The sequence below is a fragment of the Varanus komodoensis genome, unplaced genomic scaffold (genome assembly GCF_004798865.1).
Source record: "Varanus komodoensis strain SLA01 unplaced genomic scaffold, ASM479886v1 scaffold30, whole genome shotgun sequence".
NCBI lineage: Eukaryota > Metazoa > Chordata > Lepidosauria > Squamata > Varanidae > Varanus > Varanus komodoensis.
Window position 1 is genome coordinate 4062902 of NW_025335762.1, and position 26252 is coordinate 4089153.

Consider the following 26252-nt stretch of genomic DNA (forward strand, 5'->3'; position numbering starts at 1 on the left):
GTAAGTGATCAGTTCGGAGTTCTGGTAAGATTAAAGCCTGTGTTCAGGCAGACTGCTGGATGAGGAGGAAGATGAGGAGAGGGAAGAAAAGGCAGAGATAGGAAGTGGCGGGGGCGGGGGAGAGATTATGTGTGGCTCTTCGCAGACTCCTGCAGAGATGGTGACCCTCAACAGTGAAAGGTTGTCCTTCTCCTTCTGCACATGGGGTGTATGGATGCATCAGTGCTGGTTCCAGGTTTCTGAGGGCTCCTTGCCTGAGTCTTGCCCTCTCCTCCTCGTTGCTACCAATTGCTTGTTTCGCAGGCAAAGCGTGTGCCCCTTCTCACCATCAGGTGAGAGCCCGGAGCCAGGAGAGCAGGCGTCAGGAGCAGAGGCAAGACTAGGTGGCTCCCCGGGACTCCCGAGAGTTGCACGACCGAGCCTACTCTTGACCCCAGCCTTGAAGCCAACTGTTGCGTTTGCACTTGTCTGTGTGCAGAAAAGCTGGCTTCAATCTTTTTCCTCCCAAAGTAAGGATGCGCACACAAAACACCCAGTGGAACAAGAGAACACAAATTACCAAATATGTATAAATGGGGAAGTTTAGTCCAAATGAATATTTAATTTGGCAAGAGGTTTCATCTACTGAGATGCAACATCACACACAACTCAGAAAAGCAGATACATCGGCATTTATACAGCACAAACATGGCTCCATTTGCCCAATTAGAAGAGAAGAGAAAGAGAACAGGAGAGAGGAGAGGAGAGGAGAGTTGGCAAGGGTTGTAAGGCCACCAAGTCCAACTCCATGCTCTGCTTCCACATGTGGTCACCCATCCAGCTGCAGGCCTGAGCCTTTCCAGCTTAGCAAAGGTGATTTGACATGCTGGTTTGATACATAGCTATGTAGGCAGGCCAATTAGTTCTCCCTTTTTTTTTCTTTAGAACTCTGTAAAGTAAACCCTGGAGGGAATAATTAATTTTGAACCTTCTAGAAGGTCATGAAAGCTTGAGGAAGCCCTGAGTAGATCATGTTTAATGGTGGAGGAGCAGGGAGGGAGGAATTCAAACAGGGGGTGAGCCTGTGCATGCAATTATAACACCAGATAGTCCGAAGTGGTGGGAGGGAGCAGACCACTAGGACCAGAGAAACAGAAATAAGAGAAGCCACCAGTTCCCAGTGAAAGGCATTATACCAGAGGAAAATAAGTCAGTTAGGGGCTTATTTTTTTCTCCCCTGCTATACATGAGCTGTCTAATTACCTTCACAACCTGATTACTATAGCCAGACCTGCTGAGGGTAGCTGGCTCGAGTGAGTTACAAACTACCCTGAAGTCCTGGAGGTGGTGGGGGGGGGGTCCATAATAACACTCCAGCAATCCATTCACCCTCTCTGGGTTCAGACATCACAATCACAACTTTGGCTGCTCAGGGCTGGCATGCCTAGGAAGGAAAGTTCAACCACTGTGGCTTATGTTTCCTCTGTGATTGTGCACACCCAGGTCAGCAGCAGAGAGAGAAAGCGGCTTTTTCCAGTAAAAATACACTGCTCTGAGCTTCCCCTGTTGTAATGCAAAGCATTTAGAGGTGACTTGTTTTTGTTTTTGCCATTAACTGCAATAAAGATGTGGAGATGAAAACTAGTAGAATTGGACTGTTGCTATGGAATGCAGCTGCAGTACTTTTTGGACTCTCCTTGAGGGTGCAGCTACGAGGACGGTCGTGATAAGATCCAGCATTTCAGAACTGACTGTTGGGTCACTCAGATCAAGCAAAAGTTCAAAAGGAAGATTTCAACCTGGCCACTTAGGGGACAAGGAAATAGAAAGGGAATCATGGCTAACTAAATCTGGAGAAATCTGGGCCAGAATGAACATGATAGGGTCATGAGGATCAGGATTCAGTGCTAAGGTCTGAATCAGACCAGGGCTGAACACTGAGTTTTAGAAATGGGTACCTCTTATTATTCTTACATTGTTATGACGCTGCATTTGCACTTCCCCTTTCTTCCTATTGCAAAACACACAAAGCGGCTTTCGAGATTCCTCTCCTCTTCATTTTACTCTTAGAACCACCACTCTGCGAGGCAGGTTAGGCTGAGAGTTCATGACTGGCCCAAAGTCATCCATGAGTGTCAGGGCTGAATGAGGACTAAAACCTTGGTCTCTGGAGTCCCGTTCCAGCACCGTTCACTGCTGCACTACACTTACGTTGTTGTTCCCAAAATCAAAAAGGCAAAACCAAAAGGCGAGCGGAAAAATAAAATGAGCTTTTACAGTTTTCCTACATGAAATATGAGTGAATCTGTTACAATGGATGCATACAGTATATACTATGCACTTCTGCATGTCCATGCACACGCGCTCGCGTGCTCGCACACACACACACACACACACACACACACAGACAACACAATGCACTACTATTCTTAGGGAAAGCTATGCATAGCCTTCAACGAAGACTTTCCATCTTGCTGTTGTGATGAAACTTTAAAATCAAGGATCTTAATTTTAAGGATCTTAAGGATTTAGACGGGGGGGGGGGGGAGAAGTCTTTCAACCATCATCATGCCCCACTGGGGCTTTTTCAATTTGAACATTTCAGTTATTTCAAACTTAAAGCTGAACTTGTGAGACGTATTTTCCCAGAGTAAGTCCAATTGCACTCCATGGGATTTACTTCTGAGCAGGTTTTCCTAGGATTGCACTTGGTCTGAGTTTCTAGAAAGGTGTAGGAAATCTTCCATCCTTGCACAAGATTGTCATTAAACAGAAAGTTGTTCTTCTGCATCTTCCGTTTTGGCCAAATCATTTGATTGGCATTGAAACCTGTTCGCTCTTTTGTCTGAGCAGCAAGTGAGCAACAGAGTTTGTGCAGAGGATGGGATACAAAAGTTTTAAATAAATAATAAATGATGCTAACGATGATCTTTTTGACTAAAATCATTCCAAAGAATAAGTTCCCAAGCAAAGCGAGGGAGGTGGACTCCACTCTGGTCTGGGCAGCTTTACACAGAAGCCAAGTCTTTAGGAGCCAACTGAGACTCCCTTGCAGGTAAGGAGGTGTTAAACCAGCCATCTGCAGCTTTGCTGGGCGGAGAACATGCCAGCAAAAGTTATTCAGGCTTTCTTTTCCTTCTCTGCTCCTCCTCCCCCTCCTCCCCCGCCCCTCCGATTTCCCTGCTCTCCTTTACTGCAGTGCGTCAAAACGGAGCTTCAGCGTGATGAAGCAATTCTGCTCCTAGCCAAAAAATAAACACTAGACACAAAAATCACTGATGCCTTCGCTCAGGCAGGGCGCACTCGCGGTCAGTTTATATGGTTCCCTGAACAACATAAATGAACACTTCAGTTTTCTTTCTTCCAGAGCAGCTGAGCAACTCAGCCTTAAAACGAAGCGAAACGAAACGAAAAACTTGGTTGCAGAAATGACAAAATGCCCCAATCTCCTCTCCAGGCATTCACTCAAAAGAAAAGGAGCCCTCTGGCGGGAATGCCTCTTAGCAAGAAAAAGAGGTGAAGCTTTGAAGAAAAATGAATATATTATTAAGAAACATTCTGAGATACCCCATCCTTTTTGATCTATTGCTCTTTCTTTTGAGTGATGTTGGCTTAATGCACAAAAAATCACAGAGAGCCAGCAGCTGATGTGGCTGCAACGGTGGAGTTTCGCATCTTCTATATTCCTGCAATTGGACCATGAGCAAACATGCCAGAACCGTGTGGGGTGAGCTCTAAAATTACAGTTAGTTAAGATGAAGCACATGCAACTTATGGAAACATTATCGAAAGGAGAGGTAAACACAGGTTAGGTTTATGCCAGCTTGCATGCCACACATTAAATTCCTCTAGGCATTTCTGTGGAATTCATGATTTATATCTCCCAGAGTTCAGGTAAGTTTTTACAAAGCTTTAAGTGAAGCCTTAAAATAAAAAAAAAAGATGGATAGAAGCAATAGAATATTGGAAAAGCAGCCAAAGGAATCTTGAACAGGATGTACTTCATCAGCCAAGAGCTAATCAAACACATTTGTAGCTGTTCCTGTCTGCTCTCTCCTCTCCTTATCATGCGTATATTTCATCTTGACTCAGGTTTAGGCTTAGGCTTAGCACTGCTGTGGAGCATGGAAAGGAGGGTGCTATTGTGTTCATATCATACTTGGAGGATCCCCAGGGCAGCTGGTGGGCCACTGCGTGAACAGAAGGCTGGAGTAGGTGGGTCCATGGTCCTATCCAGCATGGTTTGCATGTTCTTATGTTTTCATTTAGGTGTACAGTTTAGGGTTCATTTTGATCTACCCATTATGCAGAATGAGAAGGTAAGACTGAGGAGGTATACGCTGCATCAATGTCACTGCAGGGGGAAAGGCAGTGATCATATTTAAAATGCTTGCATGCACACAACACTTGTATGAGTGAGTGAGTGTGTGTGTGCGCGCGCGTGTGAGAGAGAGAGAGAGAGTTTGGACAAATATTATCCAGAATTTTATTCTTCTATTCTTCATTATACCTTGCAAAATACAGATACCAGCTCTCAAATGGCCTGGTCCCAATGATACAGTCTTAATTCAGCGCATGTGCTAAATGTTGAGCTTTTGAGCATATGCAGAGTTCCTTCTTCAATCCCTAGTGCAGGTGGGCTCCAACACTCATAACACCCAGTCATCGTAGAGTTAGGCCTAAGGGAAAGATTCCTGCATTATCTTTGACTCCCTGGCATGTTCTCTTTCTGACTTCCAAGGAGGTATATGGCCAGGGTGCTGAATGGGATAGGCCATCCCTGGATCTATACTGATCCATATTCACAGATGTGTAGCAAACTGCATCAGATTAACCCATGACAGCGCAAGACTCCTACGAAAGACACGTGCACCCTCAGTGAGCCCTCTCTGGCCTGACCGTCCATGCACAGGGCTGGGCATCCCGGTTGGGCCGATGCTCCCCTGGCTTGCCTTGGCAGAAGGTTAACACATGGATCCATACAAAGACGAGAGATGTCTCATTCCCTAATGCAATCTACTTGCCTATGGAAATGTGCTTGGACGCAGGTCACAGGCCACCTTTGCCTGCCTCCCGTGGAGACAGTGTGGTGCATGGGTCAGAGTGATAGACTGGGACTGGGGAGAGCTGGGTTCTAGTCTCTACTGCACCATGGCGTTCATTTTTGGCCAGCCACTGGTTCTCAGCCTGACCTACCTCGCAGTGTTGTTATGAAGATAAAATGGAAAGGGGGAGGGGTTAGACCAACTAAGATACAGCAGGATACAAAATGGTGGTGGAGGAACAATGACTTGCCCTATTTCATGAGCTCATGGGATGAGCTTCCTATACCATTCTAAAACGGAGCTGTTTCAGGCCAGGACTTCTAGCAGCCTATTTCTTCCCCACTGGGGGCCAAGGGTCAGATTTTCTGTTGTTAGGAAGCACGCTGGGCTCAGGAGACTTGTCAGTCTAGTGCCCGAAAGGGGCAACCTAGTCCAGAAGCTGGCCTTTCAATTCCTGGTGTAGAGCACCGTTCCTCGTAGCCCTGCGTATCCTTTCCCATCCAAACTGCTCTGATTTATGCATCAGGTGAGTGGGGGTCTCAAGTCCAAGAAAAAGTTATTTTCAGTGGGCCACAGGAGACATGGCTGCATGCGCTGGAGCAGGTTCACTCAACTTCCTTGCCAGGATTATATGTTCAGCTCGCATTTCTAGTGTACTTCCCATCTCTGTCACGCACACTGATGTATACATTGCATTTATATCCCACTTTTTTCCTATTGTGAAGAACTCAAGGAAGCTTACATAGCTCCATTTATCCTCACAACAACCCTGTGAGGTAGATTAGGTCATGAGTGAGCAACTGGCCCAAAGTGTACTGCATTGCACAGTGGTAAATTTAGAAGTTCAGGTGCTCTTAATTCATTCATTAGATTTTTAGCCTGTCCCATTGGCCATAAAGCTCCCTGGATGAGGGTTGCATTTCCACAGCACCCCAAAGAGGCCGAAGCTGCAGGCAGACCAGTTCTAGCAGCTTTTGCAAACATGTCCATTAGCTGTCAATTCAAGATCAAGCCCTGTTGTAACATTTCAGATTACAACAGGGATAGGTCCCCAAAACAATGTACTTCTGTTGGGAAAATTCTTTCTCAGCCACATCCTCAGCTGCTGTGAGAACTGCACCTAAACTCAGATGGAGCAGGACAGTCTGAGGATATAGCACAAGACCCCATGGTCAAAAAGTCTGGGGGCTTCTACCGTGCAAGTCTTGGTACCACTACAACACTGTCCACACCAGGCTGGGTCTATGCCAAAACAACCAAGCCACTGCTTCCTGGGCTAATGAGGACTCTCAGATTGCAGTTTCCCCTTTTCATGTGTCTCCTTGCTTTCCGTTGCTATTATGTAGTATCTTCCTAATGCATTTTCTTCACACTCTGTTTAAGGATTTCATCATCTCGGCTTCAACGGGGTTGTTATTGTGAGGATAAAATGCAGAGGAGAACCTTGCAAGCCACCTTGGCTTCCTTGCAAGAGAAAGAAAGGCAGAGCATGCATGCAAGGTAACTACTACTACTCCTACTACAATAGTAAGAAGGGCAGCATGAAGTTTACTGCATCAATGCAATGTGGCCATCCAGCTGCTGTAGGGTCCCAGTTCAAACCAGTGCCCACCAGCTGGACCAATTATGAGAGATGAGGTGCCTAATACTGAATCAGCTTTGTCAGATAGGTTCCCTGACCCTGTTCTTCTGAGTAAGCATTCATAGGATTAAGCCCTCGCTCGCTCACTCTTGCTCCCACTCTCTCTCTCAAACACGCAACCTCTGAAATAAGCCAAGAAATTCTTAAGACACACCATGAGAAATTTGTGTATGCAGCTCTGTAACTTTATTGACTAGCTTGGTTGCACAAACTTCATAATTTTTGCCACCCAAGATTTTCAGAACAACTCTGAATGTTGCTTAGACATATTTTGCCCCCCTCCCCTTCATCTGTGGCTTCCCCACTTTTTCTTTCCCCCCTTTTAAACATTTAAGGTTTGAAATCAGCCGAATTGCACATTGCTCTGGGACCTGTAAGAAGACACCATGCGTGGTTTAGGAGCAGCCAGTGGGACACTCTGCAAGCATTCAGGTTAATTTGCATCGAAAGGAAAAAAGAAAGAAAAACAGACAATTAATTTCATTAAACCTAAGACTGTTTGGGGGATTTAAATATGTGTTACAGCAAGTTTAGCTCATTCAGTTAAACTATCTGGGAAACCAACATACAGGTTTAGATTATCAATCCTTCTTCTTTTCCTTGGGTGCTTCATCTCCGCCAGCCTCTTCTTGTTCATCTTTGCCTTCCTTTTTCTCTCCCTCACCTGCTTCCTCAGCTCCTCCTTCTTCTCCTGCTTCTTCACCTTCTTCCTCTCCTTCTCCCTCTCCCTCTCCCTCTCCCTCTCCTTCGCCTTCGCCTTCGCCTTCACCCTCTCCTTCTTCTTCTTCCTCCCCTCCTTCTTCAGTTACTTCCTTGGCCCCTAGAAAGAAAAACACACCAATAAAGGTTCATTTTATGCAATCTGGTATGATTCCATCATTCAGATGAATAGGATGATCAATCAATATAATATTCCCTATCTATACAGAGAAGAGTCATTGATCTTATGATAGACAATTATTTTTACTTTAGTAATTCAGACTGAAAGTTAGATCTTTATCATTTTGTGCATACTGCCTACTTGTGACTGAGAGAATAGTTTTGTGTGTTTGGATTATTCACTTCGAATTTACAAAACAGAACAGTTGTCGTAAGGGTAGCATTATAAGTAAGGCTAAGTATGAAATGACTGGCATTCTGTGATGACTTGGAGAAGACTCTGCTTGGAACCACTGAAGTAAAATGCAAGAGGTTTCTGGTACCATCATTAAATCAAGTCCCTTCAATAGGGTCCACTTCAAGCTCAAGTCTAGCTCCAAGCATTAGATCTCAAAACTCGGCTTTTTTAAAGGACTAATTGATACTACCTTCTTCCTCTCCTCCTTCTTCACCTTCTTCTCCCGCTTCTTCTCCTCCTTCTCCCTCTTCTTCACCCTCTTCCTTCTCCTCTTCCTCGCCTTCTGATGGGGGAGATTCTTTGGCTTGTTCTACTTTGGATGCTTCAATGGTCTCCTCAACTTCTATCTGTTCTTCTTGCACGTGGCTGGAGTAGTACGCAGGGAAGGAGCGGGCTGACATCAAGTAGGAGCTGCTCTGTAAACCGCTGTAGGCTGATCTTCCAAAGGTTCCAGCAGTCTGCGTGTAGCCACTGCTTATGCTGCCAACACTGGTGAAGCTAAGTCGGGTCTCCTCACCTTCCAACAGTTTTCTGGAAGGAGAAAGGAAGGAAATGAAACAAAACAGGGAGAAAAACGCACAGGGCTGGTTCATCCATTCACAACAAGACAGAGATTTGTTGATGAATTGAAGGAGACTGCAATGCAGTCTTCTCATTGGAGCTAAAGATCTGCTGGAACTCGTGCCACAACAATGCACACAAAAACGAAGAGAGGTTAGCCATGCATGGATGAATGTCCGTGGCTAAATATGCATCTCCCACCACCTCCCCACCGAGGTCGAACATGGTTGCTTTCAAGCCACCAGGCCATTCTCATCTTCAGAGAACATATGCCCCTGCGATAGTCCTACCCAGTCTTTCTTCGGAGCTCAATTCAAATCATGAAGGGGTAAATAAGGTCCTGGCGATCAAGCCATGTATAGGCTCTACACCAATACTAGAACAGAGTGTGTTTTAAGAGCATGAGATGAAGTAAAGAAGATAGAAGGAGATGGACAATATGCAAAGATCAAAGGAGCTAAATACATACTCCTTCAGTGAAACACCCATCCTAAACGCATCTACACAGAAGCAAGCCCTGCTGAATCCAATGTGACTTACTCCCAGGTCTCTAGGATTGCAGCATTACATAGAAACAAAGCGAGCTGGAAGGGGTCTCCTGGGCTACCTAGTCTGACCTCCAGCTCCAGCGGGCTCGGCTCATGTAATCCCCGACATGTGGTTGTCCAGTACCGATTAATCAAAAACATATCTATTTGACATCAATGTTTCAGCTCAAAACACTAATCGATTTTCTAGCACCAATTGGTTAGAAACTGCAAAGACTGGCTTTTATTTATCTCTGTCAGTATTTAAGTGACTGACCTTTCAGCCATCCTACTACTGGTAGGCATGTGGAGAACTCCATTCAGAACTATATGCAGATGATGCAGGTCAATTTGGGGGTGACTTGTAGAAAAATGTTTCTCTGTGAAATGGCAGGAACTATTTGAGGATGAGGAACAAGAGTGGTGTCAAGGGTAGTCATGACTGGGCACCTGCTTGGGGTCCACGCTCCAGCTTGTCCCCCTGGCAAGTTTCTTCTGGAGTTGCTCCTGATCTTCATCATTACCACCTACCTCTTCACCTGCTTCTTGCCCTGGCCCTGACAACATTGGTGGTGATAAGGCAGAGCAAACCCACTGGCAATTCACGGACTTCCTGTCCAGTCAGGAAGTGGTAGCAATGATGAGAAAGAGGAGGAGGAGCAAAAGCAGCTGGTGACCACGGTGGTGAGAAGGTAGACTCTCTGAGTGGCCCACTGAGGATGCCTTGCGCAAGGACAAGGGCTATTAAAAACCTGAAGCCAGAGTTCACAAGAAGGTTCCTTTACTTCCTCTCTAAAACTAACACTGAAAGCTGCTGTAAAAACCGATAGTGCAGCCCTCTCTTGAGCAGCTGCACATGGGCAGGTTGATCCATCATCAACGAGGCCATCAAAGCCATGTCTCTGCCCCATGGGCATTGCCTCCATCTTCTGGCAGAAATTGCACGTGCAGTACCCACGAACCCCTTTGGGATGCCTCGTTCCAGATGCAGTGGAAGACCTGGCGCATGCAGCCCTCATGGGAGGGCTGTCCCATCATGGCCTGGAGGACAGTAGAAGATCTGGTCCACCTTCAGTCCCAATCTGACATTCATTCAGAGGGTCATGACGTTCAGCATATCAACAGCTTGTTCCCATTTTGCCCCCAGCTCTCAATAATTAAGTGGTTTCCTAGACTTTGTGCCTCCTCCCACTTTATTCCACATTCTGAAAGGTTGAAACACCTCACCTAGGGGTTCTTTTCTGGCAGTAAGAGCTTGCGCTAGTGTGTTGGACCCTCCTTTTGCTCTACCCCTTTTGCTCGAGGCCCTGCACACCTTTGGAATGTGGGTCTTGAGAGCTTATCAAGAGTTGAGTCCTTGAATTAACATCAGCCCAACATCTGTGCTTCATTTAACCACCATGAAGTCTGGCTGAAGGTGCTTTTGTGATAGGTGGAAGGAATACAACCAGGTGAGGAAGGCTTTTTCTGTTGAGGACCACATCTCTTGGAGGTAAGCTGTCAGGTCCACATGGTGGTGGTGAGCAGGGCCAACAGTGAAACTAGACAGTCATCCCACATTTTTACTGAAATAAATGGGATCACTCAGTCAGTTATTCTGCAACTAGCCAGAAGGGAGCTAATTTCAGCTGGGGACCAGATTTTCCATCTCTGTTGTCTGCTTGTGCTATATGCAAACGAAACCCCTTGATTCCATCTGTGGGTTCTGCGGATAAGGCTGTGAAGATCACAGGCTTCAACACCAAAAAGAAACTGAGCATGAAAAATACATTTTTTAATACAAGGACCCAAATAAATGTATGACTGCAGAATAATTGCTCTCCCCAAGATTACCTGTATGCTGCGATTTCGATATCTAAAGCCATTTTCACATTTAGAAGGTCCTGGTACTCCTTCAGATACCTGGCCATTTCACTCTTTGTGGTTCTCAGTTCATTTTCTAATTTACCGACCGTTTCCTGTGGGGAGGAAGAAAAAGGTTAAATAAGAGAGAATATTCTTCATCCATGGATGAAGATTCATCTGGGGCAGGGCATGTGCATTGCTCAGTGGCAGAGCACCTTCCGTTTTGCATCCAGAAGGTGATAGTTTCAGGTTCCAGCATCTCCAGCTCCCAGAGAAATCCCAGAAAAGTGCTGCCAGTCAGTGTTAACAGTACTAGACGGGCACAATGTCAGACCCAGCAGCTTCAGATGGCTCTGTAACACCCAAGGCTTCCTCCTCATTTCACATGAAGTATCGCACTTCTCCGGGCATTTTCCTGTAATCCACTAAAGCAAGGGTCAGCAAGAATGTGTGGCCTTCTCAGTGTTGTTGGACTGCAATTCCCATCAGCCCTAGCCAGCATAACCAATAGCAAGGGATGATGAAAGTTAGAGTCCAACAACATTGACAGGTTTTTTGTATTCCCATAATTAATAAAAGGTTCATGAATGTTCAAAACCGGGATTTATTTATTTTATTTTATTTATTTATTGGAGGGAGGGAGGGGGATGCAGGTGAAGTCATGCTCTACAGAGACCCATTGAAATCAATGGGGCAAGGCAGTCACCCTGACTACTTTAAATTCTACTGATTTCAATAGGCTCTACTTTAAACATGAGTCAGTCTAAAATCAACGCTTCTATTCTATTCATTCTAAGGGACAAACACTGTCCTATGCAGGTATAGCTCACAATTTCTACTCCATAAATTTGCTGCAGGTATCCATACATAAGAACTGGGATTAGAATTAGTTGAATATACTAATTCAACCCACCATGATGCCTATCCACACAAAACTTATAACCCACAGATGTGTAAATCTGATTTTCTTCATTTTTTGCATGCTTTCCTGGTATGGGATATATCCAATCTGTTTATGAATAGGATGCCCTTCTCATTCAAAGATCACAAAATGCCTTAAAGACTAAGAAATACATTATGACATAAGCTTTCCCAAGCTAGATCCATATAAGCTTATGCAATAATAAATATATTAGTCTTTATGGTGTTGGAAACCACTTTGTGGTTTTGCTGAAATGGACTAACATGGGTCCAGTAATCACCCACAGAAATCTTGGATCTTAAATTCCAACTGGTTCCATTTAACTGATTTTTGAATTAGAATGCCAATTACAGGGGATGTTTAATCCACAACAAGAGTGTTTTATTTCCCACCACACTCCTGCCTACTCATACCTTTCAGATTTTTCATCAGGATCTTGCTAATGAAAATTATAAAGAATGCATCAGTGTAATTAAATGCAAGGAACATTTCAGTTCAGCCTTTCGGCATAAGAGCAAATAAGCATGTCATAGAACAAAAAGGGAATTGTGTTTAAATAGGCTCTTTGGGAAAATATATACCTGTGCACAAGCAAACACTCATTAAAATGATATTTAAGTAATTGCTACAATATAATATGCATGTATTCTAATGAAGCAAAGAATATGGATATAGTGATTTCTGGGTGTTTAGAACTACATCACTTTTCCAACACTGAAGCTTAATCAACTTGTAATTTGAGCTGTTTGTTAAATTGCAACAATACTGATCAGAATCAATTGGAGGTATTTTTTTATGGTTTTGTGGATAACTGAGGTTACTTTGTAAAACTGTTTTGTTTTATTTTGCTTTATCTTTGCAGAGTGGGAGAAATTTTACACTCTTTTTAATTCTGTGAATTTCTCATTAAATTCCAGACAAAACCTACAACTGTGCTCTTACCACTATCCTATTATTATTATTGCAAAATGTCACAACAGAACAAAAATTAGTAATTTACTTGAAAAGTTTGATCTTACCTCTTCACCAGACTAAATCTCTAATCAATAAAGTGTGGGGAGCCCTTGAGGAATGAGCTTAGATTGTTATGTTTTAAAAGAAATTCCATAAGATGTCCCTGCCAACTTCAAAACTCCCATGAAGCCTAATCTTTAAAAAAACGAATTAAACCCCATAAACTGAAATCGAGATTTAAGAGTTTACTTCAAAAGCATGCTTTCACTCAAATACTGAATTAAATCCTCTTGGAAGCCCTTCTAGTCTTATGATTGTACAATGAAGATTTACCCCCAAGTTTATTGATGCAAGACTCTTAAGAGTAAACTGGATTGAAGCTGTATAGGTTTGCAGATCCAAAGTTGCAGTCATGGATTATAACAAGCAGCTATCCATTTCAGAGCTTGGTATCTGGACAGCTCATGGCTTAAATTGGGTGGGGCTGACGGGGGGCAGGGGGTGGGAACCGCCGGGGGCGGGGGGAGTTGGTGCATTGCACCATTGCCTGCTGGAAACTTCTGCGGCCTCTGTGTCTGGCTACACCCAGAAGGGCTTTTCTTAATTTTATTTTTTGGGATCGTTTTGCTTTAAAAAGCACAACAAGGCAGAAAAATGCCAACCCTCAACCCAGCTAAGGCAGAACAAAGAACTTAAACCAACTAAGTGTTTCAGTGACAGCCAGGCGAAAATGACAAGTACTGCAAATTTCTCCAGCAGCCTGCATGTACTGATCTTAGCAGCCAGTGGATGAGGGTTGTTGGATGCAGTGAACAGTCTGGGTCTGACTGGTGGGGCACTGAGCCCCAGATGGCAAGAAAACTAGATGATAGTGTACCCACACAGATCCAAGTGTACCGTGCACAGTGTGAACTGCTGCAGTGGGCTGGGGGTGGGGGGATTTTCTTCTCCTGCAGCCAGCAGTCTATGTTTGGCTCCAGTAGTACTGAGAGCTCTCACAAGCAATGGCGACCACTTGCCACCACTCCCTAAATTCAGAGGAAAATGCCCAGACAAGCCTAAAGACTCCAACTAGGAGCACAGAGGCAGTGCTGTAAGGTCGGGATTTCAGTCCCAACCTTAAAGGAGCTTCCTGGCGTGTTGCAGCTATTTGGCGATTGGGTTCAGGACCCTGGACAGCTCCCACCCCGCTAATGTTGGTGCCACCAAGACTTTACTGGTAACACCCACCTCAAAACCTAAACAAATCGTCCAGGTCTCTATCTGATCAAGTCTAACCAAGTTTGGCGTGGCTTATTCCCAAGTCACTGAATGGAACTGACCGGTTATGGAGCTGATAGGCTGATCAATAGTTATTATAAAAAACAATTCCCTAGGTGTGAGGACCATTAAAATCCATCAGATATCTTCTCAAGCACATGGGATTAGGCTTGGAATGAAAACACACTAAGGATGCCCGCTTTCTTGAGCTGTGATTTTCTTGTGAGCCAAATTACATAATAATGCCAGGCAAAACTGAGGCTGCAAAGAGTTTTGCCCTTTCAGTACCACATGGCAAGACTTTTTTCCCCCTGCCCAGTCAAAAGAAAGGTTACAGAAAATCAAAATCAGGCTGCCTGCCACCTCCATACTGAGTAATTTCTAAAAGGAGAGAGAAATGACAGAATGCAAACCAGATTTTTTTGATGGGAGGGGATCCCAGCAACAGAACAGATGCGGGGGGGACTTGTGTCCCTAAACTCTTTTGCAAAGTTTGGAGGCGTGGATTTGGAGCAGGGCTGCCAGGATGGGCACTCAAGCCCCTGTGCCTCTTCCCGGATAGCCACACCCTCAAAATTCTGCTCTTTCATTTGGAGCCCTGAATATCTAGGAGACCCCGATCCTGTGCTCTGTGGGGCCTCTGCTGCACTCACCCCCCCCCCCCCAGATTAGCTAGCTTTTTTCGGCAGGAGCTTCATCCCCTGTTGCCCCCTGAATCTTTCTGCATGAGCCTTTTCCCCGGAAACCTTCCTGTCCCCTGTGCATTTTACAAGCAGGCGAGTCCTTTAAAGACACACGCACACGGGCTGTCCCTGCAGGTACCTGTTCCCCTGCGTGAAACGCTGCGGCGCTGTGTGATGTCCGGGGGGGGGGGGAGGCGGGGACGGGAACGATGCCAAGGGCAGAGAAGGGGGCAGCCTTCCGCGAGCGCCCCATTGCAGGAGGGCAGAACGCTCCCCCCCCCCCACCTCACCACCACGCCGGCTTACCAGGAAAGGCAAGGCGGCCCCGCGCGCCCGGCCGCGCACACCAGCCCCCCAGCGCCACGAGCACGCGCACGCGCGCGCGCCCCGGGACGCACCTGCAGGGAGGCGATGTCGGCGTTCTGCTTGTCCTCCAGCTCCTGCAGCTGCTTCTCGAGGGCCTCGTTCATGCCGCGGGTGGCCTCAATCTCCAGCGTCTTGGCCTTGAGCAGCCGCCGGCTCTCGGAGACCTCGTCCTTGGCGGCGCGGACGGCGTCGGTGTTCTTGGCGGCGCTCTCGGTGAGGACGGTGAAGCGGCTGCGGAACCACTCCTCGGCGTTCTGCATGTTGCGCGCCGCCAGCTTCTCGTACTGGGCGCGGATGTCGCGCAGCGCCGAGGACAGGTCGGGCTTGGCCGAGACGTCCATCTCGACGGAGAGGTGCGCGTACTGGATCTGGGCCTGCAGCTCGGCCAGCTCCTCTTCATGCACCTTCTTGAGGAAGGCCAGCTCGTCGAGGAGGCTGTCGATGCGCTTCTCCAGCTCGGCGCGGGCCAGCGCCGCCTCGTCGGCGCCCTTGCGCACCTCCAGCAGGCGCGCCTCGGCGTCCTCGCGGCTGAGGATCTCCTCCTCGTAGCGCGCCTGCAGCGCGCGCAGCGTCTCCTCCAGGCTCTCGCGCTCGCCCTGCAGCGCCTGCTTCTCGTGCGTGGCCTCCTCGGTGGCCAGGCGCAGCTCGCGGATCTCCTGCTCGTACAGGGCGCGGAAGCGCGACGGCTCGGCGTGCTTCTGCCGCAGCACCAGCAGCTCGGCCTCCAGCACCTTGTTCTGCTGCTCCAGCTCGTGCACGCGCTCGATGAAGCAGGCGAAGCGGTCGTTCAGGTCCTGCAGCTGCGCCTTCTCCTGGCTGCGGATGGTCTTGAGGTCGTTGCTGATGGCCGCCACCTGCGTCAGGTCCAGGCTGTCCACGGACGGCAGCAGCGAGGACGACGACGAGGACGCGTAGCTGCGGCGCACCGACACGGACGACACGGGCGCCGACAGGGTCGAGTAAGTGGAGCGAGCCATCGCGTAGCCGCCGCCGCCGCCGCTGCGGACGCTGGACAGGTGCACCCGGGACGAGCTGTCCACGAAGCGGCGCTTGTACGATGGGAAGTAGGGCTCGTAGCCGTACGTGCTCATGGTGAGGCCGGCGGGCAGCGGCCGCTCAGGCGCTGCGAGCGGGGAAGGAGCGGGGAGAGGGAGGAGAGGCGAAGCCACCGTCTGGCGGGGAGAGGCTGCTCTGCGGCTGGCTGCTCCCGCCCGCGCCTATTTATGCGCCCAGGAGGCTCTGACGCAACGCAGGCGAGCTCGCCGCCGCGCCGCGCCGCGCCGCGCCGAGGAGAAGCCGCGCCGCCTGCGCCAAGGCAAAGGCGAAGGGGAAGGCGCGGCAGGCGGGGCCGGGGCCCGTCCGGCGGCCCTTGCCAGAGCTTGTCCTCCCGCGCCCTCGTGGCGGGAGCGAAAGGGTCTCTCCAGGCGATGGGTGGGGGGTTAGGGTGGCCCCCCTTTTGCACGCCACGCCTGCTTAGCCGCTGCCCGCAGCCTTGTTGAAAGACATCCTTTCACCCCTTCTAGGACAGCCTTGCGCGAGGGGTGAAGAAAATCCCCGGGGGGGGGGCTTCTTCTACCCCTCGTCCGCGCCCACAGCCCGGTAGGGTCATCCCGTGAACCTGACTGGGGGAGAGGCTGGACAGAGACAAGGAATACCTTCATCCCAGTAAAGGAAAGAGTTTGGTTCCACCAGGTGTAGTGATGGCCTCCAGTCTCGACAGCTGTAAAAGGAGAAGGTGCCCGTGGCTGCCAGTCCTGATGGTTCTATGCGACCAACTGCACTGGGGGTGGTAGGTGCACCAGCTGCTGGGGGGCCTGGGTGGGTGCCCACTGTGCACTCCGCTGCTGCTTGTGGCCTGGCCACTGTGTGCACAGACCGGGTGGCCCCTGGCCTGATCCAGCATGGCGGCACTGCGATTGCATGTGGGTCCTGCCACAGAACATAGTCAGGGTCCTCACCAGCCAGCCAGGCCCTTTCCCAGGTTCGCCCATTCCATTCCTCCACTTTTCTGTTTCCTCCACTGAGCAGGCAATAGTTCATGTCCACTGAGCGTGCTGTGTCCTACTGGAATCTTGGGGAGGATCACCCATCGAGGTGCTCCCAGAAATGTTCTGTGCTTTTGCAATCTCCATGGTTCTCCAGAGCACACTGACTCCTCCTCCTTGCTTATGGCTGGTGTAGCTTAGGGCCCATACACTGAAACACATCATCATCATCATCATCATCATCATCATCATCAATTTATCTATTAATTATATGTATATTGCTCCTTTGTTCCTATCAAGGAACTCAAGGTAGCTTACATAATTCTCCTCCTCTCAATCTTATCCTCACAACAACAACCCTGTGAGGTAAGTTGGGCCCAGAGATTGTGACTGGCCCAAAGTCATCCCGTGAGTTCCATGGCTGAGCATGGACTAGAAGCCGGATCTCTGGAGTCCTGGTCCCACACTCTTAAACTCTTACATTAATAGCTAGGTGAAAAAATCAACCAGCATGCAGCAGTGAGCAAACAAAGCTTGCCATGATGGAAATGATCAGAAATGGGATTACTGGCTAGAGATCCAGGGTGGTGCAGAGGTTGGGGTGTGGACAGGGACCTGGGACCCTCAGTCCTGGAGCTCACTAGATCTGTGGGACACCACACCAAGGGATGTTGGAGAAATCCATACTGATTTCAAATGGAACTGCATTTCATGAATCAATCAGTGAATTCCTCTGACTCTTAGCCTAACCTACCTCACAGGGTTATTATGAGGATAAAATAGGGAGGACAAAGAAGAGGGTTCCTTGGGGGAAAAGAAGAGGGGTGTTAGTGCTAATAAAGCAAATAGAGTGAGGGAGGGAGTCTATGCATGTGCAGACCAACCTCCCCCCCCCCCGCCGCCGCCACCCACCTGTTATCACCCCCAGCATGGGATTGGCTGAGTGCATGTGGGTGTTGTGGGAACTTTTGCTGTCTAAATGCCCACAGCCGTGTGCACCAGATACCAGAACATCACTGCCTATACTCACACAGATTTTGGCTGCCACACCTGTAACTTTTCCCCTTGGCATGTTGGTCTCCTATGCCTTTAACATGAGCCACAGAAATCCTGGAGAGTTTGCAACATCCCACAATGGTGCAACACATGCTGTGTAAATTCTTGGTGAACGTGGGAAGTGGCTGCATAACCGCTGCTCCATGTTCTACATTTTGCACACCAGCAGCATCTTGTCCTGCGGGTGGATGTTGATCACCTTGGCAGAGCTGCCAAGAGGTGGCCTTGGATCTGGGCCCAGAGCAGAAATCCCCGTGTTGTATCCTTGGCATCTGCAGGCAGGACGAGAAAAGACTGTCCCATTACCTGGAAGGCACTGTCCATCTGTATAGTCTTGACAGTACTGAGTAGGTGGACAAAGGCTTTGAACTGATGCAAAGTGGCTTCCAACATCCCAGGGAAGAAGCCACTGCTCAGCGGAGACTTCCCCTGGGATCTACAGAGGCTATTTAATTCATTTGCTCTGTGTTCCAGCACATTTTATCTGCTCATTGATAGAATTGGGGGGGGGGGAGGGGGAGGGGGGAAGGGGAGATGGCTGGAGATGAAGGGGAGATGAACAAAATAGAATTTTGTTCTATTTGTGCTAGTACAGATCAGGGCTGATTCACACTAGTATGGGCACTGGTCTGCTCGGACAAATGTGCGAGTGCACATTGGTTAGCATGAATTACTGGTATATTAGTAATATATATGGTATGGTATATATGGTATATTAGTGTAAATCTTCCTATCCCCAAATAATGCAAATGACTCAGAAAAAGGCAGATTTCAATTGGCTTCAAGAAATTGCAGATTCATTCGATGCCATTAAGGATCTCGCCAATCCCTAGGTTCGGTGCAATCGCTCTCCAGGATATTAAGTCTCTTTCTGAGCAATGACATTGACTCTGGCCCACCAGTGCTTCTGCTCTGAGTCTGGAAGATGCCCCAGGGCTTTTTCCTATCACAACACCTGGTAGGAAAGAGCCTGGTTCTTCTTAGTCGCTCATATATCCCGTCTGGAATCCATACATGGAACACCATTCTGGAGCCTGGTTCTTCTAAGTCACTCATATATCCCCTCTGGAATCCATACATGGAATGCCATTCTGGAGCCTGGTCCTTCTTAGTCGCTCATATATCCCCTCTGGAATCCATACATGGAACACCATTCTGGAGCCTGGTTCTTCATAGTCACTCATATATCCCCTCAGGAATCCATACATGGAACGCCATTCTGGAGCCTGGTCCTTCTTAGTCGCTCATATATCCCCTCTGGAATCCATACATGGAACACCATTCTGGAGAGAGTGTGGCGTAAGGGGCTGTTGTGAGCAATTCCCATTTTCCACTCTTTAATCCGAATGCAAAATCTTACATGGCACACTCAGTTTTCAAAACTGACATCCTCTGCCCTACAGGAGGGGCTCCATCTGTGTGAGTCTGCCCCATGTGGCAAATTGCTGAACTGCAAGTCTTAGGTGTCTTGGTGAGGTACTTTCAGAGCCTGGACTGATTCTGCCCATGCTGTCCCGACAAGAACCAGTATAAGAGTTCAAACCACACCTGTAAATGCATATGGTCTTGATCCAGGTAGAGACCGTGGTTCTCTGAGGGGAGGGTTTATGTTCCCCTTGTCTTCAATTCCCAAACTTGCGTGCGTGCACACACACACACACACACTCTCACACTCACACAGGTCCAGGGGGAAACGTAGAATGCAGATGTCCCCTCCCCCTTAAGGGGGCTGGAAATAAAGGGAAGGGAGATTTATTGATTTCTTCCAGTGCGCCATGGTCTGAATCCATATCAGGGCCTCCCATGCTTGCACAAAAGTTTTTTAAATAATAGCGGTCTCATTGAAACCAATGTGATCAGCACAACACGTAGTTTGTCTGTGTGGACTTCCCGTTCTAGTTGGGTCTTGCTTGAACAACAAGGTTTTCTTGAGTTCTGGAGCATTCCTTTATCACTCTTGCTCTTGACTTCTGACTTGTCCCACAGCTTCTGGATGCCATAATCCAGCCCTGGCACTGCTACACTCTCCGTTTTACATGAACCATTGTACATGATCCATGCACAACTCAAGGGGCAGCAAAGAGGTTCTGAAACATGTGCACAGACATGCTTTTCCCCTCTCTCCCTCTTGGGTGACAACATTCCAGCCCCAGAGCCACTTTTTAGGTCATTTGTGGTGATTGGCTCTCAGTTCACCCCTCCCCTCCCCTCCCCTCCCCTCCCCTAGCAAGTCCTCTGGAACTCATCAGTCTGACTGAGTCGGTGCAGCCTGTGATCTCGGAGTAGAGGGCCTGGGAGAAACAGTGTTGTCAAGGATATTACCTGGTGGGCGAGAGCTTTGCTTTGCTTGGTGTCTCAGGATTGGTGCATTATTGGTTCAAAGTGGAGCTGTTACCAAGAGACATGCAAACCAGCAGATAATAGCACTTTACTTTGGATGCTCACCCTGGAAATCCAGTGCTTTCTCCGCAAGAGTCACAGAAGAAGGCTAAAACCTTTGTGAACACATCCCAAAGCCCTGCTTATTTCAGTGATGTTCACAACACTGAACTGACAGATGGCTTGTGCCCAACCTTAATAAATTTTTTGGTCATCAGTGGGACTGTTCAGAGCAGGAGTGGGCAACCTGCCTCCCTTTGGAAAATGTTGGACTACAGCTCCTATCATTCCCCCACTCTCAGCTGTGCAGGTTAAGGCTGATGGGAGTTTCGTTGGTATTTGTCAGATTTTACTATAATAAAATCAACACGACACACAAATGTCTTCTTTGAGGCTGTGTCTTGTTCCTGCTTGAATCTGGCTCACCTCCTAAGCCAGGGGCGCCCAGTCCTGCTCAGTGGAAGAGCCGGAGATGGTAAATGCCAAATGTCTGAGGGCTACAACCAAGTACTCGTGGGCCGCAAGGGGCAAGGGGGTGCCCGCGGGCGGTAGCTGTGGGCGGAGAGCCACAGAATAAAGTCACAGAGCTGCCTGTGGCTCCCAAGCCTCGGTTTGGCCACCCCAGTTCTAAGTGGTACTGTAACGTGTTCCCATCTGCAACCAAAGGTAGCATTTTACACCAAAGTGCTTCATATTTTAAACTCTCTCTCTGTGTGTCATTTTAAATCTATGCATTTTAATTCACATTTTTACTCTTTCAAAGTGCTTAAATATACGTTTCCTAAAAAAATATTTTTAAACGGTAAAAGTTTAAATTATATAAACTGGATGCACTAGTGGCGGTCATTTTGCTTCTTTTTGGAGCAACGGAATAATTACCAAAAAAAAAAATAGAAATGGCACACATGGAGGTACAAAATAAGCATGTCAAAATAATACAATATCCAGCACTACAAGTGTAACAAGCAAACAGTGAACAGCTCAAGGAAGCGGTAGCACAGAAACACAGAAACAGAGCGAGTCCAAAGGGGTCTCCCGGGCCATCTAGTCTGACCCCCGGCTCCAGCCAGCTCCGCTCACGGTAGGCAGATTAGTGCCCTTGAAGCTGGCATTCCTGCTGGAAGAGGAAGGACTTAACCTGGTGTCTAAATGCATCCAGTGTGGATGCCGCACAGAGCTCCCTGGGAAGGCCGTTCCATAGATGGGCATGGGGGGAGGCACTGCAGGAATGGGTCTTTCCCGGGAGCCACCCCTGCCAGCATTGTGGATGGTTCCACCCCAGAAAAGGGGCTGAAGGATGAACTTAACAGGCAGAAGCATAAGAGTAGAGACAGTCCTTTGAGTAGACATTTCATGGTGGTGCTACCATAGCTGACTAGGGCATGCTGGGAGTTGTAGGGTGCATAGGATTCTGCCCTTAAGACTTTAACACTTTTATTCTGGCCTGGGAACCAACTGGCCACAGGTGTGGCGGACGTTTCAATGCAGATCTCCCCACTCCAGCCTACAAAGAACTCTGGGCAGCCCCATGTTACCCTCCCCCATTTTATCCTCGCAGCAGCCCTAGGAGGTAGGTCACACTGAGAGGTAAATTGCCCCAGCAAGCTCCAGGGCGCCATGAAAATCTGATCCTGAGTCTTTACACACACCTCACTCTGCCACGGGGTGATTACTGGCACCCACAGATCTGTCAGTAGAGAAAATGGATTCTTCAGCTGAGTGTCAGGCATTGATGATTAAAATGTACTTCCTTCTTCCCACTCCATATCGAAGCGATGAACATGAGACAGAATGACATAAAGCCGCAATATACAGAAGGATGTTTAAAGCATGCAGGAAGCTGTGGGGTCCTGCCTAACAGCTACTGGGGAAGTGCTCCAGAGGGTGGGTGTGCAGTGATACATCCTGCTGTGCCAGAGCACCCATGAAGCAGGTGTATCTCTTTGCTTCCCCACCTGCGCCCGGTACTGTTACACGTGCAGCGAGTGTTCTGGAAAGGCCAGCCAGTCGCTTTCCCACTGCAACATTTGCAGCATTGAGAAAGGGGCTGGTTGCCGGGGAGGCTGGTGTTCACCTAGAAATACGAAAGTAACGGTCTTTTTTCACTCGTGCATTTGGGCTATTCTGCTTTTCCGTTGTGCCAGCTGCGGGGTAAGAAGTGGGAAGGCAAGAGATGTGGGTAATGTTCTTTGTGTAATGCTTGGATCTCAGTTCTGTGGCTAAATCGAAAGGAGACACAGCAGATTAACAACTCTGTGCAAAAAAGCACTTAATCTCTGACAAGTTGGAGAGCATGTCTTTACTAATTTACTCATTGCAATTTATATGCCACCCGACACAACCATCCTCTGGATAAATTGCAGTCCAGTTCTGTGCAGAGAACACCAGTGATGCCTGTGTCAAGCTTTCATTCCAAGCTTTAGCCACAGTGCTGCATGGCAGCAGATGGGAATTCAGCACCATGGATAGCTCCTACGAAGCTCACAATGAAAGCTGCAATGGAGAAGGAGTCCCACTGAGCTGGGCTCCAGCAATCCCCGGAGGCTGCTGTGGGCCTTCCAGGAGTGCTTTTATGAAAAGACAGCACAGGGGTGACACCTCCTGAAACCCCCACGAGCCTCTGAGATGTCAGTCTTCCCTGCCTCATTCATGTAGCCCTCCTTTGCTTCTGCCACCACCGCTGGAACCATGCGATGGTTTGTTCCCACTGCGCCCCCCCCCCGGTAGCCCCCCCCCGGCTTTTCTTTGTGCCCATGCAGAGGCTGCCTGAGGGTTGCCTGGCCCTTCTTCCCTAAGCAGCCTGCCCTAAAGCTCTCCTGCAAGGCCCCCTCCGGTGGAGACCAGAAGAAGGTGATGCCCTCTAATGAGCGCAGAGATTGGGCTGGGACTTGAGGGCTGGGATGCCCCGTAGGGTAAAGGGGTCCAAGTCGTTTGGAACTTAATAGGACAGCAACACTGTCTTCAATGCAGCTCATTAGCTCCAGGCAGCCAGCACAGTTCCTCTAGCAAGGGTGTAGCTCGTTATTATGCTGCTATGATACCAATATATTAATCTTCTATTAGGCTAGCCTCTTGTCTGTCCTGACTGTCAGCTGCTCCTTAGGATTTCTGGAAGAGGCCTTTTCCCATCACTGGCCACCAAATTGTTCTGGATGGGGAAGTCAGGGGCCCATCCTAGGGCCTCCCGAATATGAAGAGGGGCTCTAAAGCTGAGGACTGAGTTCCTCCCCTCCAAGCTGGTTTATGCCAGGTCAGCGTATTCTCCATCAAGTCCAGCACTGGCTACTCTGGCTGGCAGCAGTTCTCCAAGGCTTCAGGCAAATGTGTTCCCCTTCACCGTGAAACAGTGTGACGGAGCCTTTGTTCCTTTGCGTTCCCACAGTGTAAATTCCAAATCTGCCTTGACTTTCTGTCTGATCTTCGTGATACCAAGTTCACAGGGAATACATTCTTCCAGGTATGCAGAGGCTGAAGACTGGCTGCAGCTGCTTCTGCAGAAAGTTAACCTCTGAATCAGCTCCACTGCCTGCTGTATTTGCATTTGCGGCATCAGCATTTGGCTGCCTCTTGTGAGACTGCAGAAATGCAAAGGTGTCTTTTGAGACATGTAGGGCAACCCACCAGAGACGCCCCTTCGTGGCAAGGCTGGCAGGACTGCAGCTCTTCAAGGAGGTGCTTTCCAAAGACTGGTTTTGGGGGGCATTTGGGGCCCTTTTCAAATGCCCCCTGGTCCTTTGTCAGCAGCCTGCCTTTGTTTTCTCCTCTGCAGTGTTGGCACTGGCCTTTGTGAGCAGGGTCAAGTATCCAGACTCTTTTCAGTCTTGCGTTGAGAAGAGCCAACGTGAAAGAGCCCACAGAGCAGGCTGGGCCTCTGGTTAGAACAAAGCAGGTCCCGCCTGGCTTCAAAATGGGCTTGGCCGTTCCGGCTCCTACTGGGAAAAAGCTGAAGCTCTCCTTGCTGCCCAAGCACGTGAATCCCAAGCTCAGTGCAAAATGGGGGAAAGAAGCCTTGATGTTTATTACTGCAGCTTGGTTGGCCATGAAATACGGATGCTGATTGTTAATCCAAGTTCCAAATTAGGGTTTGGTCACATCCCTGGCTGTTGGTCACCAACCTGGCATTACAGCAGCATTTGTGGCTGAAGCAAGTACTTTATACCAAAACTTTCCACATTTTAAAACTGGTTTGTATAGTTAAACATTACATTTTTAATTTCTAAATCTAGAAACATTCATACATTTATCTTTAAATTAAATCTATAAAATGGATGAAATGGATGTGCTCGTGGGGGGTTGTTTTTGTATTTTGTTTTCAGTACTGACCCAGGTCCATTGCCTTGCCTACAGATCGATGAAATAAAATTCAGGAGAAAACGAGAAACCAAATAAAGGGTACATAAAATTACCATGCAGGTGTTTGGCCTCTTCCTGTGGGAGAGACTTACACAAAGGCAGAGCCACTCTGAAACAATCAAAGAAATGCCTAGTCTCCATCTGTACTTTCCTTGCATCAATTAACAGTATGTCTTTTCATACCAAGTCCAGTGTGAAATTCTCCAAAGAAGCTATTGGCCAAGGCATTCATTCTTGGGTTCCCCAGATGAAAGAATAGTGTTTGTTTGATTAGTTTTAGGGATAAAACACAGATGTAAAACCAGTAGGTATAATTTCCATAGTAAGAGTACAATATGAATCAATTGAAAGTATCCAGCCATGCAAATTTATTTCATTTAGGAAAGTCCATCTTAACTTTCTGTACAAAGATCTAGGAAAGGATCCTCTCCTCTTTGAATGCTTTTGAGTCCCTGAGTCAAATTCGAACTGGCAAGCTCTGTGTCTGACTTAGGACAAGGAAGATTTACAAGTTTGTAAACTGGACTTGGTCCAAAGGAATGGACACCATGTTGTATCCTTCCAATCTTTGCCCTCCCGCCCCTTGAGGTCAGCAGCAGGGGATCTCCTCCAGGAGCCTTCCATAAGAGATATCAGGAAGCAAAGTACCCGGAGGAGGACTTTCTCTGCGGTGGCACCCCATCTGTGGAATGCGCTCCCCAGAGAGGTCCGCCTGGTGCCGTCGTTATTTGTTTTTCGGCGCCAGGCCAAGACCTTTTTATTCAAACAGTATTTTAATAATCTTTAATATTTATAGTTTTAATTGTGCAGCCAGTGTGTTTCCAAGTTTTAATTGCAATTGTAATTGTATTTGTTTTATTTATTTGTTGATGTGAGCCGTCCCAAGGCTATGTAGCAATGGGGACGGCCTATAAAAACTTCAAATAAATAAATAAATCTGATGTCTTCCGAATGTACTCTGGGCCACAACTTGCATCATCCCTGACCTGCACAGCAATGTTTGGAGTTGTATTCCCAAAAACATTTGGTTGGAAAGCGCTGTTTATCAACTGGTGCACGGAGGCACAGCCATCATCAGTTTTCTTGCCCTTGCAGTGTAGGATCGGAAGAATCCTATGGAACAAAAAGCACCACGTTCCTTCTCTGGGGCCACCAGAGGCAGCTGGCGAAACCCAGCTCAGGGGTTTTGCCCTGCGCAGGCTGCTCTGGGTTGGGGAAGGTCGACACCACGTTCCCTAACACAGGGATGAGCAAAGAGTGGGTCACTGGGACGTTTCCAGTCCCTTCTCTGGGTCTTGCCGGTTGCTGCCATTCTTGTAAGAAATGCTGCACTAGGATCCACTAGACTAGTGGAGTTGGAAGGGGCCAAGAAGGCCATCAGATCCAGCCCCCTACTAGTGCGAGATGTCAATCACACCCTCCCACTCAGGTGACTGTCCAGTCTCTTCTTGGATGCCTCTAGTGGACTGAATGAACCCTGGTCTGGTCCAGCAAGACATTTCTTATGTCCTTAAGCAGGAATGCAAACAAAGGGTCCCACAGCCTGTGTTTAATTATACCTCAGCTGTTGGAGGGTTC

The 26252-nt window shown here is 48.0% G+C and overlaps 1 protein-coding gene across 3 annotated transcripts; it reads right to left on the reverse strand.

The window, feature by feature from the left end:
- Positions 1 to 6844: 6844 nt before the first annotated feature.
- On the reverse strand, positions 6845 to 15992 carry NEFL (neurofilament light chain). Of its 3 annotated transcripts, none has more exons than XM_044437561.1 (4): positions 14934 to 15992; positions 10705 to 10829; positions 7974 to 8314; positions 6845 to 7402 (listed from the first exon to the last, which is right to left on the reverse strand). In XM_044437561.1, exons 1-4 carry the CDS (start codon positions 15990 to 15992, stop codon positions 7248 to 7250), a joined length of 1680 nt encoding a protein of 559 aa, XP_044293496.1. In that variant the 3' UTR covers positions 6845 to 7247. The 3 variants fall into 3 exon arrangements, with proteins under 3 accessions (XP_044293496.1, XP_044293495.1, XP_044293494.1); XM_044437560.1 differs by having other exon boundaries at positions 6845 to 7474; XM_044437559.1 differs by having other exon boundaries at positions 6845 to 7486; positions 7971 to 8314.
- Positions 15993 to 26252: the final 10260 nt, after the last annotated feature.

Bases quoted from the DNA above. Each gene is read 5' to 3' on its own strand.
- NEFL (XM_044437559.1), bottom strand. From the start codon at position 15,992: ATGAGCACGTACGGCTACGAGCCCTACTTCCCATCGTACAAGCGCCGC. The intron at 8,315-10,704 runs GTAATCTTGGGG...TTCTCCTTCCAG, and splicing joins ATCGAAATCGCAGCATACAG to AAAACTGTTGGAAGGTGAGG. The intron at 7,487-7,970 runs GTATCAATTAGT...TTTTCTTTCTAG, and splicing joins AGGAGGAGAGGAAGAAGGTA to GGGCCAAGGAAGTAACTGAA.